General features: G+C 36.3%; 1 protein-coding gene across 2 annotated transcripts in view; it reads left to right on the forward strand.

The window, feature by feature from the left end:
• The window catches only part of BABAM2 (BRISC and BRCA1 A complex member 2), a 163,833-nt gene that overhangs the window by 115,067 nt on the left and 33,386 nt on the right, over window positions 1-15,380 (forward strand). For both annotated transcript variants that reach the window (XM_066316048.1, XM_066316047.1), the window contains exons 8-10: window positions 9,125-9,224; window positions 11,154-11,224; window positions 12,704-12,786. In XM_066316048.1, coding sequence (XP_066172145.1) covers window positions 9,125-9,224; window positions 11,154-11,224; window positions 12,704-12,786 — 254 coding nt within the window. The remainder of the gene's footprint in view (window positions 1-9,124; window positions 9,225-11,153; window positions 11,225-12,703; window positions 12,787-15,380) is intronic.

The following is a 15,380-nucleotide window of genomic DNA, read 5'->3' on the forward strand; positions in this document are numbered from 1 at the left end:
CCCTCTCAGTATGTATTTCTTGTTCTTCATGTAAGCTAATTAAACATGATGCTGATGAAGCAGAGGACAGGATGTTTCATACAAAATGTTTCTCCAGATAGTTGAGATTCACAAATGAGAATTACTGTCTGGCCTAAGGAAAATGGAAAAAAAAATTACGTGAGAGAAGTTTACAACATAGCAGTTTTTTAGCACAGAAGCAAAAAAATAAATCTTCTACGAAATTACTGTCACTGGAAGTGTTAGGCATTAAGCAATATAGGAAGAGATTAACAATGAGAGATAATTACTGTAATTTGGCAAGTAAATTAGGGAACATAAATAAAACGAAGAACAATATGAGCAAGTGCAATCACAAAACATAAAAGGCTACAAGTTATAGGAAATGACTGTTGTCCTTCAGAAAAAGGCAAGAACAGTAGGCAGGGAAGGCAATAGTCATACACTTTCCTGCTTTGTGATAGACTCTGCTGATTAGCTGGGTTTGTACAAGTACTGGAAAATTACCTGCCATGTGAATAGTCACAATGTAGTGAACTGGATATTATTGAATGTATGCTGGAAGAGTGATCAGAAATTACAGATAGATAGGGCATGTGTTTGTACGTGTAACTGATACCATCTTAGAGCAGTTATTAATTTATGTTACCCACTGAACTGTTGGAAAATAAGAGAAGATGTACATGGATTTGTGGTAAATATTTGGATCAATTGAATTGTTTGGGAGATCTTCATCAATAAAGAAGAGTGGATTACAAAAGAGTAGATCGGTATCTTAAATGCTGTCAAGCACTGTGTAACATACCACTCAGGCATCAGTACAGTAAAGAATTTCCAGGAATCCTTACAATAAATAAATCCTGGATTCTTTTGTTAATTTATTAGGTGGTATTGTTTCAGAGGAGCATACTGCTTGCACCATACCAGGAGTCCAGTATTCTCTTTATTTTTGCTCTTTATGCAAGAGTTTGTAATTCCTAGCCCCTGTCTTCATGCTACGCCATTTTTAGTTCCTTTGACACAGCTCTTCCAAGTCATTACATTTTTCCCTTGAAGTAGAAGAGCCAATGCCCAGTATTATTTTATTTGCTTCTTAGAAGGACCTTAATGTATTCACAGTTTAGGTGGTTGTAAATATATCAGCAAAACAGGTAATGCCATTAAAATTACCTTTCTGAAGAGCAGGACTTTGAAGAATAAATGTTATATAACAGACTCAACTCTCCTCCTTCACAGTTAATGAGAAGGAGAAATGGGGATAATGCATTATTTTAAGCAAATTCCTGTGTTTATGTTGGCATCTCAAACCAGTGCAGGGTGGAAAAGTTTTACAATTCAGTTACAGTTGACTTTTTCACCCAAATTCTTATTTTGTCACAGTTGTGATGAGTCTCCATCCTCTTTCACATTCGCTTTTCTTTCTGAGATCCATGGAGAAGAGAATTGAAGGAGATTTGGCTACATGGTCTTTCTCTTGGCATCTTAATTAATTTCTTTAATCTTCATTTATAGGTTTTTGAACTTCTATGGAAATGAAAACAAAGCAGGACTGCACAGTGCTCTCTTTATTTACTTATCTGCTGTGTTGCTTATCTTATCTACCTTTTCTGTTCAGTGATGTTTGCTGCTGCTCTGTTTGTCTGGATTTCTTTCTTAAAACTTTTCCTGGTTGTTTGGGAATTTTATTTGCTGTTATTTCCTTATTGCATTGAATTCTCTGTGAAAATCTTCTCTTATGTTTCTTCACTTCTCACTCATATTTCTCTTAATTTGTTGCCAAACTTTAAGAAATAAGCAAAATGCTTTGGAAATTATTTATCTACATTGTAAGTGTTAAAGGTTTAAGCCTGCTTTCTGCAGTGTACATGCTTTATTTAATTCATTTAATTCCTCTCTCTGCAGTGTAGCTTGAAATACTGGACTGTGAAAGTTCTTTGGGACAGGAACCATGCCCTCCTCTTTAAACTGTGAGACATCTAGCAACTGATTCAGGGCTTCTTATATCTGTTTCCTGTAAATATTCTTTAATGAATTATTATTTAGTAGAAGTATTTAATATTTAATATTATTCATTTTAATTTACCCTAGTAGGCAGTACTTTTTAGGCAGGAAGGGAAATGATACACCAAAGTTGTGGGTTTGGTGTCATAAGAAGTGTCTCTAAATTCAGTTCTTCTGTCATTTGTTATGGATTCTCATTACTATCTGTTGCAACTGACTGAGTATAGTACAATTGCAATACATAATGCTATTGGTGGTTTTTTTGCAGAAAAACTAAGGGGGGGCATCAGTTCCATAAATTGCAACATTTGTCAGAAATTTTTAACTTTAAAGAGAATCACAGTCTTTTTATAGCCTGTGGAACTTTTCACATTTTCTCTTTGAACCTGTTAGTAGTGTATTATGAAAAACAATTCTGTATTAATAATAGTAAACCGTTTAACCGTTTGAAATATATTGGTTTTATACTTTTCACTTTTACGTTGTCAGAACAAATAAGTGACCATAATTATTGTACCATTTTATGGAGTGATACTGTTGACACCAGTTAAGTTAGCATATACACTTTGAAGCCTCACTGATAATTTCTGTTGCATGGATGTTTCCTCAAGTTTGTTCCTTGAGGTCTGATGGAAGGCACTCAGTTGTGCTGGGCTGCCTGCCTGCCCAGCTGTCTGCTGTAAGCCATTGGTCAGTTTATAAAAGTGGGTCCTGTCACCCAGAGAAGAAAGCAACATGGTGCCTGTTGTAGGCAAAGTGCTTGTGTGCCCTGTGGTACCACTGTGTGGCATCAAGTGTCCCATCAGTTGGGTAATAATTGTTATCCTCTTGTGGTTTTGTTTCTTCAGAGAATGTGAGATGTGAGGATGGTGGAGCGCTCCCTTTTGTAGCGCTGGCAGCCCAGGTTTTCACTCACTCAACACATCAGTAGAAATCTGGCAGTCCCCTTTATGCAGAATGTTTCTGTGTGTAAAGATCCATTAAGCAAAGGAAAAATCATTTCAGTCTGATTTATCAAAAACAGAGGAAATACTCATATTTTCAGACTTTTATGCTATCATACAGCAGTAAGAAAAACTTGAAACTGCAAGAGTATCTGTTCTTTCTTCTTCTAGCTCTCAGTACTGTCAGTGAAGGGATGAAAAAAAAAATTCTAATGTAATTACAAGGTTAACCATTTATTAATCTCATGCTTCTTGAGTTATTTTCTTTGAGAAGAAGTAGAATCCTGGGGACAGAGCTCTTATCCCCACAGATATTTCAGTATTGAATCACTCTAACTATGGTTTGCATTTAAGTCTGATAAATTAAGTGTATAGATTCCAAGTAACAGACTTTAATCTAAGTCTCCTTGGTATGACCACTTTGTCTAAAATGACTAATATATTTATAGACAACTGCTTCTTTCTTACAATTTTACCTGCAGCAGAATAGAAAAGTTGGAATAACCCATAGTATTCATTAGCACTTACAGAATACGTCATCCCACAGCTTTTGTACTAGTCTCTGAATATTATTAAACTTCCATGCACTTCAGTGTAAGTATCTAAACATTACAGGTAGGCAAGCAGAGAAGCAGAATGGTTGAAATAACATGCTAGAACATACAGAGCCAGCAGAAAAGCAGAAATAAAACTCAGTACATCTGACTTGCAGTTTTCTGCACATTCTGTGAAACTGGAATACATTCTGGTTTTAGTATTTGCTCTTTACAGTGATTATTTCATATTTTTTTCCAGTCACTTGTCAGGACAAGCTCAGAGGTATTTACTCTGAACTGCTAGTAGGTCAAGGAAAAAATGATGGTATCATCCTTTCAGCTCTAGTGACCAGATGCTGAGTCTGAGTTTGACCAGGATTCTTTCTTCAGATAAGTAGATTTGGCATAGTTTTCCCTCTAGGTCTATTTGTGATTGTATTTGTTTTTCCAGTACATTCAGTAATATAGATGCCTCAGATTATATCTCTTAGCTGAAAACATACATTTCTGTTTTACCAGTATTGTAGTAGAAGTAACTCTAAGTAAAAATTGTTTCACTAAAAATAGAATGGAAATTTTTTTGGACACGTGTCCCTTTGTGATAGATTTGAGTGGACAAGCAATATGTTAATTATGTTTGCTTTAAATGAACTAATATGAAAAAGGGAAGAAAATACTGTCTTAAACCTAGACTGTCCAATTTTTCAGTACAAATGTTCTGTTATTTTACTGCTGAGCTTTGTGTTGCTGATCGAAGCACTATCCCAATGCTTCTGCCAAGCACCACGTTTTTTGTGTGATTGGAGGGATTTGGTTGCAGTCAGGCAAGTCTGAAAAATGGTAAGCTGACAGCAAATCTGGGATCATGGTTGGTAAGGCAGCCTTTGTGGTCACGTGCTTTTATTTGATGTGGTTCCTTGTGTCTCTTGTGCCAAATGGTGTAATGTACTAAAGTGATGAAACTGCAAAAGAAAAAAAAGTCGACTATTTACTTCAGCAACAAAGGAGAAAGAGAACAGGGAAGGAGATCAAAGCCCTTAACATGCCTCTCAAAATAGGAAAAAAGAGCAAAAAGAAGGGAATTTCTTTGCACATGCTTGAGGCTACTCTTGGCTATAGCCATCATGAGTAATAAACCCTTTAAATGCTCGTGTCTGTCTGCAGTGTGCTTCAGTTTCAAAATATGGCAGGTGTTACAGAGTTAAAAGGGTGTATCTTGGTAAAATAAAGGGCTGTAGTCTATAAAGTCTAAAGTCTACTTTCCATCACTAGTACATAATTTGACAGTGCTTTAACTGGCCACACTGACAGAAAAGCTCATAATTACTTTAAGCCCATATAAAAGGCCTTTCCACTCAGAGGCAAGTTTTTAAATTGTTTACATTTTCAAAGTTAGAGGAATCTACAATCTCCTTGGAGAAAGAAGGAATCAAAAATGAATTGCAGGGAAGTGGCAGTACAAGTGAGAGTTTAGGGGAACCAGGCAGGCCCAGGAGTTGTAGGGAAGGGGGTAGGAACAGGAGTAAGAGTATCTCTCTACATGCCTGTAAGTGCCTTGCTAAAGCACCCAGTCTTCTGAGCTTGTAACTTGCAAATACCCTTCTTCTCTAATGAAGTGATGCTTTTAAGGAAGGGCAGATACTGCCTCTTTACCTGTAAATATTCAAGAACAAAAGCAATCACTTCTCTAAATTTGTGAATTAATGCTAAGCCATTTATTGAGGATGATTTCTTCAGAAAGATATTTTTATTAATTATAAGTTATCAAAAAATGTGAAAGAATTTTGCATTTTGTATGTCGGCTTGAATAAATAGATCCATAGAGAGACAGACAGAGCAAGTCACTTGGAATGCACCAGTCAACAGCAGAAGTGTAAACATACTCCAGCTCGGCTTTCTGAACTTGTATTTCAGCATGTCACAGAACAAAACTTGTAGTAACGCGGGCTGACTGCTGCACTTGTTAAGTAGTGAATTCCTCAAAAAATGGAATTTAATTCACAGACCATGGATGAGAACCACGTTGTGGCTGACTCTGGAAACCTAGGAGGACAGGACCTTGCTGCAAAGGAGTCTCTGCTCTGTCTTAAAATGAAGTTGGTTTGCAGAGCTGAGTAGGCTTAGAGTAAGAGCAAGCAAAGAAAGTTCTGAGGCCAACAGGTCTTAATTCTGGCATGTTTGTACAACCTTATCTCTGAGACGGGTAGATCTACCATGTATTTAATCTTCATCTAGTACTAGTAAAAATGAAATAGCGTCCCCTAAGACTGTTGCTTTGTGAATTGTTGAAATTACAGAAAATACGAGAGTGTTAGAATTTTAGCCTTTAAAAAGTAGCAGTTTATTGGAAAAAACAGTGTAAAAATCAAACACAATTCAATTGATTGTACTGAAACTAGCCTTACTCTGGCAGCTGTAGGGGAGCAATTGTCTGTGCTTCCTCATCATATCTCTTGATGCTTTTTGTTTAACATCTTTTGTTGTCTTGATAAAATGAACATAAGGTTTTTTTGTAAGGGGTGTATAGCACTGATACTGAGAAGGAAAGCTTGATTGCAAACAGAGGTGTTTAAGATCTATTCTCCAAGAGGCCTAACTATCTGGAAAGCAGATTTGACATGCAGCAATCTTTAGCTTGTGTGGGTGAAATACTTTGCCAAATGGAATGGCACTTTCTCTTTTGCTTGGACTGTGAGGTACCTCAAAAGTGGCCTTAGATATTGAGCTGCATGGTGACATTCCCTTGCCTAATTGTCTGCATTTTTCACCCTTTATAATCCTTCTTTGGCATTGTGTATGGCATTCGGTTGCAGGTTTATTGTAAGTCAGATGAATTATTACACCCTCTTGCTTGGTCTCAGGGTTGTGAGGTACTGCAAATATGTTCCTTTAGCATGACAGAGACATTGTAATACAGCATATTCAAAGCAAACTTTGAGCAATAGCTTCTTTACATTTTTAAAAATAAAAGGTAAATATCTGTTTAGTAAAGCAGAAGAATCTTAATTGCTAAATGTTTATAGACAGTTTTGTGATGGTCAGAGGCAAGGTCCTGTACAAATCCAGTATTTTATTAAAATATTTAATAAGCAGATTCTCTGACCCAATAGAGGGAACAAAGAAAAGAAGCCTGTCCACTCTTAATTTTCCCTACCCATAATTATTTCTACAGAACATAAATTACATATTGTACAGCTTTATTCTGCTTTCAGAGGATAATTATACTAGAAATTCCAGCCTTCTTTCTGTGGAGGGATCTCTTTCTCAGAAACCACACCTTTTAGCAGTCTGTTTTTCATTTGAGGAGGGCTGGATTTCCATTTATGTCAACACGTTTTTACAGGATAGCTACTTTCAAGAGATGGATACAGGTAAAATGGGAAACCCTAACAAATCATAATAACTCAGTCTGGAAGATGTATTGTAAGCTGATGATATAGGAGCAAAAGCTTTTTTTTGCATGTGTAGTCTGTTAGGGATGACTCTTAATTTCATACCTGCTACTGTAACTGAGAAAGAAGCCTGTAATTCCTGTTGTAGTCATCTGAGCATCTTCAGTCGTATGTCCATGCTGCAAGGGAACTTGGACTTGGTGTCAAATGAGGCAAGGCAGGATGCAAAGTGGACAGTAGCAGTTGCTCTGTGTATGAGATTGGAGGCTTTTAATATTTACATAATATTTAAGGAGTTCAATAAACTGGAAGTCAGGGTCCTAAAGTAAGGTTCACAATTCACTTGTAACAGGCCAGGAGGTCAAGTCTTCCATTATCCAGTGTTAGAGACCAATGCACCCCCTATACCTGCAATTTTGTAAGAACATACTGTTTCAGGAATGTTCCGAATTTCTAATCATCTCATCGTCACTCTTCTTTTATGGTGCTTTTAAACCATCCACAAGTTGCGAAATTATATTCTTGTGTGAATAATTTTAGGAAGGGGGTAGCAGCAAGGAAACTAAATTCTATTTAAAAAAAAGTCCCACATAAGTCTTACTTCTGCTGGAGAAGTTTGTTTGTTTTTTAATGTAGCTATGGAGTACTCAGAGCTTTTTTTTTTTTTCTCTTCATTGTTGCATATGCAAAATCTAGACCTGCAGAACTGTTCCATGTGGTGAACAGTCTGCTAAACCCAGACTGTTTTGCCTGAGTAGCAGATTTCCATACACCTCATTATGAGTTTGGGATTTTTTTGATTTATGTAGGCTCTGTTCCTTCAAAGGGATGTATGACTGTAGATCTTTATACCTACCAAAGTGATTTCTTATCAAGTACTGAGGAAAATAAGAGGCCAGATCCTGTTGAAGAGTAAGAGACTTGTTTTGCAGCAAAGAACTTTTCTTTCTAGCCAGTGTAATTAATTTGTCATGGAAAGAGCATGTAAACAGGAGGTCACACCAAGTAACTTAGCTCTTGAAGCTTTCTGATGGTGTCCAAGATGGTTCTGGATAGTTAATGGATGATGTAATGCACAGTGTGTAATGCAAATTTTGATTTAGTAAGGAACTATAAAGAAATATTCAGGTCAGTACTGCTAGAAGGAAGGCCTTTACCTAGTTGTTGCCTTAAACAGCCTGATTTAAATAAGTGTTAGATGTTTCCACACCAAAGAAGCCATTATCCTGAGTAATAGCAGGTGTGCTTTAGTCTTCTGCCCTTTGATAAAGGCAAATGGTTAAGCTGCCTAAATCTCTGAAGTTACCTTATTTCTGTGGATTCCTACCATTCAGAATATCCAGTATGTGCGTGGACAGAATTAATATCCTTGTTTTTGTCATTTCCTACTGAGCATGAACAACATCACAGAGTCATAGAATGTAACCATAAACCAACATAGATTGGCAAGAAGGAGCTTATCTGGCCAAGCCACTCCTCAGAGCAAGGCCAGCTCATGGCCCTGTTGTTCAGCTGAGGTTTGAGCATCTCTGAGGATGGAGCACCACTGAGCTCCAGTTCAGAGAAGCCTCTGAATCCATCATCTCTGTAATTTTCCATTAGATAAGTGAAGGCATCAATATGCCTTCAACTTCCCTCCTTGGTATTCCCCCTCTGCAGTGTTCTTTGAAGACTGAACAAACCCATTTCTTTCAGCATCCTCCTTACATCATCATATACCTGATAATCTTTCTGACCCACTGCCCCCTTGATTTATTAGCTTAAGGTCTGTGTTCTCTTGGGAAGTCCAAAACTGGAATCGATTAAGTGATTGATATTTGTGCCTGCCATGACTCCTCAGTCCCAATTATTTTGATTTTTCTTAGCTGGTTTGACTGAAGGTGGGTTTTGTAATAGCTGAGAACTTTGGCTTCTCTCCTCCCCCACTAACAAGATATCTGAACAACAATACTCCACATCTTACTGATGAGGGCTAAGAAACAGAACTGTTCACAATGAAAAAGCTATTTCCTGAGAGAATGTTTTGCATTAGTGATACTCTTGATTTAAGTGGTTAATTTACGGTGGGTCATGGTATAACCTGTTTTTATAGAGGATATCACTCAATACTTTTTGTTATCACTGCAGCATAAAATATACTTCCTCTTGGCCCTCTGACTTCAAGAATCAGGAAAGAGGACTGTGCAGAAATAATTTTCAAATCCCAGGGACTGTGCATGTGATGTATTCTTAAATTAACTTATTTTTCTAGTGCGCTTGGAGGATCATCTGCCCTTCACATCCCAGCCTTTCCTGGGGGAGGTTGTCTCATCGACTATGTACCCCAAGTATGCCAGCTGCTAACAAACAAGGTAAGCTGCTGCTGACAATCAGTTTTCCTTTCCATTGTGCACTGTACTGCATTTCCACAGACATCATTATTCTTCTGCCAGATATTCTTAAGCAAGGCATACTTAGGCTGAGCTACATAGGGAATACTTTCTTGGTAAGAGCTGAGCACCTAAGCGCAGCATCGAATAGAATAACTCCTTTAGGTAAACAAGTGAGTTTGGGATCAGATCCTGTAGCAGATTCTTAATGCAGTATGTTATGATTTAGGATAAAATGTTATTGTATTGCACAGCACTGCATTGTAGTATACTGGGTTTTAGTAAATAACAGATGTGTAGTTTGCATATTATTGTTCTAGTTGCAAGTTCTCATACCCCAGTCATTATTGTAGGTTTCGAGTACTTTCCGTGATTTTTCTTCTCAGATGTTTCCTCCTGATGAACTGAATCAGCAGTTTCTTTGGATGTTTATACAGTAATAGCTACTTAAGGTTGCTGAAAAGGTTGTGTTCCAGTCAGCTGACTTTTTTAAACAAAAAAGAACGATTATAGTATTTTGAAAGTTTCTCCATTATTTAAGTATAATTTTCAAAAGAAGACTTAGGGGTCAGCATCTAGAAATTTACTTATTTCAGACTTCTTATTTGTATTTTTTTTTTACCTTCAATTGTCTAAATTAAGAAAATAATTTTATCTTTTAGAAGAGTTCTTCAGAATGTGTTTCCATAATTATGTTGGAATCTATCATTAGAATTGTTTTTGTTGTGGTTTTCTGTTAAAATTACTTTCTGTTTCTAAAATCTGCAAATACACCAGGCTGTTTTTATCCTTTCTTAAACAAAGTCACTTAAGCAAACCTATTGTATGTTTTCCTCTTCCCAAAATAATATTTCAGATCCTACTCAAAGCCTTCAAAATAATCTTAGTGTCTTATAAAATACAATGTTTCAATTTATAAATAGAATTTAGGTTATACAAGACAGCTCTCAGCAATGGTTGTATCAGGACTTTTTCAGTAATTTTAAGAAAACATTTGCCAGCCAAGGAATTCTAGTATTGCCATAGCCAAGAAAATACTCTTCTTGTTCTTTCCACTGGGGGAGAAAAGGTTCCTAAAATGCTAGTTTTTGTTCTGGAAAGCAAAGGAATTTACACAGGGAATCACACATAGAACCATTCCGTAAGTAGTTCCAAGTCACCAATTGTAAACCAGATGTCCTTGCAGCCTAGTGACACGTGCATTGTTCTCGTTGTGGGTCAACCCCTGCTCACGCTGTTCTCCTAAGTGATGCTATCCAAATCAACAAGAAAACATACATGATGTGAGGAGAATTTTGCCTTACGTCTCCAAATTTAGCATTGTTGGATTTTGTCTGTGCTAGGATGGAAGTCTTTCAAAACCCTGAATGCCTCAGAAACTGATGCTCACAGTTGAGTAGGTGGCACCCTGAGTCAGCATGAAACCAGTGAAAGAGGTTAGTGTTCAGAAGATTTTGTTGGAGGTGCAGTCTTCAGAAAACACCCAAGATCAGTTGTGCAAGATACTTAATTTTTTCTTCTCTTTTATAACCAGAATGTTATTTTGACACTTAGCCTACTGTCAGTTGAGATAACTGATTTGCCTATCACAGACTCAAAACTTCAATAAGGCAAGGCTGAGCTTTTCTTTCTTTCAGTCTTTGCCTTGTGCAGTTAAACAGTGCTTCAAAATTGTGAAAGTTTCACTCATATGTGATTGAAGAGATTTCTTTACAAGATATTCTGTGAACAAGATCCAGACTTTGTTTTAAAGGCGTTTTAGGATTCTTTAAGGAAATCGTGCTAAATGTAGGATTCAGAAATACTACCATGTCAAACATAAATCTTCCTTAACAAGAAATATATGACAAACTGGGCTTTTGAGTTTTTAATCTTTTTATAGCTCTGGATTTGTTTTCTTTCTTTTTTAAGGTACAGTATGTTATTCAGGGATACCATAAGAGAAGAGAGTACATTGCAGCTTTCCTGAGTCACTTTGGAACGTAAGTTTTCTTCCAGTGCATATTTTTCTGTAGTGTGGGGGAAACTCATTTTCTGCATATGGTTTGTGGTTGTGTGGCTGCTGTCCACTGGATGAGACGTAATCTAGTCACTTTTCACAGAATGATGTATACAGATTGTCTCTCTGTAGCATTACTGGAATGTACTTTGGCATTATTTCACTTCTGTGTCAGTGGCCAGTCCGATTTTTCTAGAAAATAGGTGATGATGGGAAAGGGACAATAGGGATTTTCCTTGTGAAAAGAAGAAATGTGTTTGTTTCTGAATAAATGACTTAGGGGTCTTACACTAATAGGCAGTGACTGAGGTGGGAAAATTGGGAAGCAGGTGTGGTTCCAAGGCTTGCAAGAGCCAGAAACCACTGCTCAAGGTAAGGGCTGGACTGGGAGACCAGCTGTTCCCACCAACAAGCAATATTTTGTCTCTCAGAAGAAGAGACTCTTGGGTCATTCCTGCAGATGAAAGGTACGTGGCCAAACATGATGACACACTTGCTCCACAAATCAATTGACCAGGGCTACCATGGCACTGTGAAGAGTTGGCACTTTGGTTTCCTGCCTAAATTCTGACTTGAGCCAGAGTCCAAGCCTTTACCTAATTATGATAAGGGATTTCTGCTTCCAAGGGGTGATGCCAATGACATGGATATTCAAGAACCCTTCAAATCTCAGGTCTCTCAAGTGAGGTTAGGAAAACAGGTGGCTTCTAGCATGCACCCAAATTTATTACAACAATAAATAGATAACAATAACTACAACTGGACTTACAAATAGACAGTCAGTGCAAGCTTAATCTTTATCAAGACATTTCCTTTTCTTCTGAGAAAACAGCATTATAGAAAGGACCATGTGTGCCTATGACTATATGACATCTGCATTGTGATTCATGAGTTCTGATACTGTTTCAGACTTAGAGAATACTAGCTTCTGGTATGGCTGAAACTTTTAATCCATTTATCAAACAAGTATTCTAGATGGAATTTTTTGTTATGATCTCATGTTTTGTGTTTTTTATATATTCTCTTCCCAATTTTCAAGTTTAAACGCTTCTCAGCCTGCTTATTTTCAGTTTTACCCTCTCACTCACTACAGAAATTAAAAATAATCTTAATCTGATAAAGGTACAGGGAATTTGTTTGTCTACAGTTTTATCAATTTAGGACTGCAGATGTGTTAGCAGGTCTCTTTTCATTCAGAAGTGTATTTTCAACTGAAAATAGCCTTTCTTTGGGTAAAAACCTCCAATATCACAGCATAATTAAGACAATTACTAAGATTAAAAGTTTAATCTAATTTACAATTAGCTAGAAAATTGTAACTGTTAATAAAAAAGCAAATCCTGAAAGTTTCTGAACAAACAAACAAAAATAACAATCCCTGTATTACAAAATTTACATATCCATCATCCAGTATTTGAAGGTAAAAATTGTATTCATTTTTTGTTGGTTTTTTTGTTGATAGTGGTGTGGTGGAATATGATGCAGAAGGATTCACAAAGCTTACTCTGTTGCTGATGTGGAAAGATTTTTGCTTCCTTGTTCACAGTGAGTAACACTTTGCCTCAGGCATAAATGTCTGTCCTCTGAAGATACAAGTTCAAAAGGGAAGATGTACAATTACAGGAAACAATTTAAAAGTTTTATCTATTTATATCCAGTGCCTAATCTATTTTTGATGTGACTTAGAAAACACAAAATCTCAATTGAATTTAGAAATGGGGAGAGGATGCACACCAATAGTGAAATGTTGGCTTTACAGAATGCCGAAATGGTCTTAGGAACATTTTCTGGTAATTTAACTCAAGATTAAGTTCACTGTTGTAACTTGGCTTTTCCAAAGAGTTAATGATAAGGACTGTTATTATACTCAACCCAGGAATACCTAAAATCATCTGTAACTGTCAGGAATTTATGCATTGATAACAACTGTAAAGAAACTATGTAGAGAAAATATATCTCATAAGAAATAACAGCATATTGTCATTAGGATCCAAAACTTATTCCTAGACTGAAACTGTGTAGGCAAAGCTGTCCTAACAACATAGGACAGTTTGCCATCATTTAAAATTTTTAAATTAAGCTTGTATTACTGTCACAAAGACATTCTTAACTTAAATATATAGGAATTACTCCATGTGGAAATTAGTAAATGTGGCTTTGACACTGCCTTTTACATACTAACCTAAGTTTCAATTTCTGTTCTTCCTTGTGCTAAGGTGAAATTCACAGGTATCAAAGATTCTCTGATCTGGGGAAATTCAGTCATGTAACTCTTTATATTTGATTGTTACACTTCTAATTTATGTTTAAAATTATTACATTGCAATTTGGGCAGCTGCAGCATTGGTGTTTGGTAGCATTCTAGCACTGGGGTCTTTCACATTATATAATTTTTTATTGTGGGCTAGCTTTTCATGTGGAAAACTCATGCTATCTTAATGACACCATAGCAATTTGTCCCAGAGTTGTTAATGCAGGAAATCGGGATTGCTGTTGTTCAAACAAGTCCCTCACCCTGTGTTGTATTGGAGATCATAAAAAATGGTCTCACTAATCCATTTCCTTCTATGTCTTAAGATTACCTTACCATACATTAATGATCTTAAGAGGTCTGGAAAACTCAAACCTAAAATTAAAACTCTTCCATCATGTTATCGTAATTTATGTTGGGGGAAAAAATAGAATTGAAGTGGTGTCTTTGGGAAAATTATCCTCATGAAGTCTTCACTTACATTTCAACTAAAGTGGAGAACTGGTCACTGGACAATCATCTTCTATGAGACGACACTTCTTTAAGCACAGCCTTCCTGAAGATTTCCTACCTTTCTAAGTCCCCATCGTATTTGTGTTAATTTAATCAATGTTTAAATTCCTGTGGATTTGATTTGTGCTGGGAGATAATATTCCTTAATACATGTTGAATCACTTAGATTTCAGGGGAATCAAAATTCAAATTTCTGCTAAATAACAGAGCAGGTTTTAACTGTGCAATATTCATAGTACTCAATTAAACTGGCATGAAAGCTACAATTATAACTGAATGGTTTATCACTATGTATTAACCCTGTGGCCTTAGAAATCATACAGTGACTTAGCTGTGTAAGCCATTGCATCACTCACTTGTTGAACAATTCAGTGCAAAAGCATTTCTGGTCCATGCACTGAAGGATATTGCAATGAAAGGACCGAAACCTGCACTTCATTTCCTGAGTGAAGTAATGTAGGCTTTCATCTCCTAACCACTGACATAACTATGTATATTATGGTTGAATATTTAGCAAACGTCTAGTAAAATGTCTGGGAGAGATAGCAATAAGTTGAAAACTGTTCTACTTTATATATTTACTATAGTATGTATATAAAGTATTCAGGGGAGACTAAACAGGCCAGTATACAGCAAGCCCTGCAGCAAATCACATTAAAGGAACCATGGTAAATTTTCCTGGTGTCTAAATTTTGGTTAAAATTTTAAGTTTGAGATTGAGGTTTAGGTGAGATTTATAAACACTAACATGAGTTGTATTTCCTTGAGAAGATGGATTCAGAGGTTTCAAAAATAACTTAGGTATTGTTTTGCAACTGTTTGCATTGAGAGTTACAAACTTGTTTAGACACTTGGAAGCAAAAGTTGAAATTATTCAGAATAATTTTATTGAGTAAAGTGGGTTAAAGAGGTGAGAAACAGAAAAATAGTTCTGAATTGCTGAAGCCAAATAACCTTAGGACAAATTCATATGCTAAAAAAAATGCTGCTGTAGTTACATAATGAAGAGCAGCAGAGTCTACCCACTCTACCTTAAAACACCAAGGAGCTACCTAGTTACAAACTTAATCATTAGACTAATGAATCTGCTGGAGTTATTATATTAGATCAAAGACTAGTCAAAGGAACTGTTTCTTTAGTGGTTTAGTTTTAAGAATTAATCAAGTGCTTTCAAATATAAGACAGAAGAAATAAACATTTAGAGAAGTTCATGCATCCACATGGGAAAGGAAATCATTAATCAGGCTTACTGCTTTTGATACTGATACTGTTTATGAGTAAGTCCCAGTATGAAGCTTTGTAAGTAAACTTCAATGGACTGCTCACTTTTCAATAGACTTTCTCTTCTTGTTTATAAATCAGCTATGATTTAGTT

The sequence above is a fragment of the Sylvia atricapilla genome, chromosome 3 (genome assembly GCF_009819655.1).
Source record: "Sylvia atricapilla isolate bSylAtr1 chromosome 3, bSylAtr1.pri, whole genome shotgun sequence".
NCBI classification, from domain to species: domain Eukaryota; kingdom Metazoa; phylum Chordata; class Aves; order Passeriformes; family Sylviidae; genus Sylvia; species Sylvia atricapilla.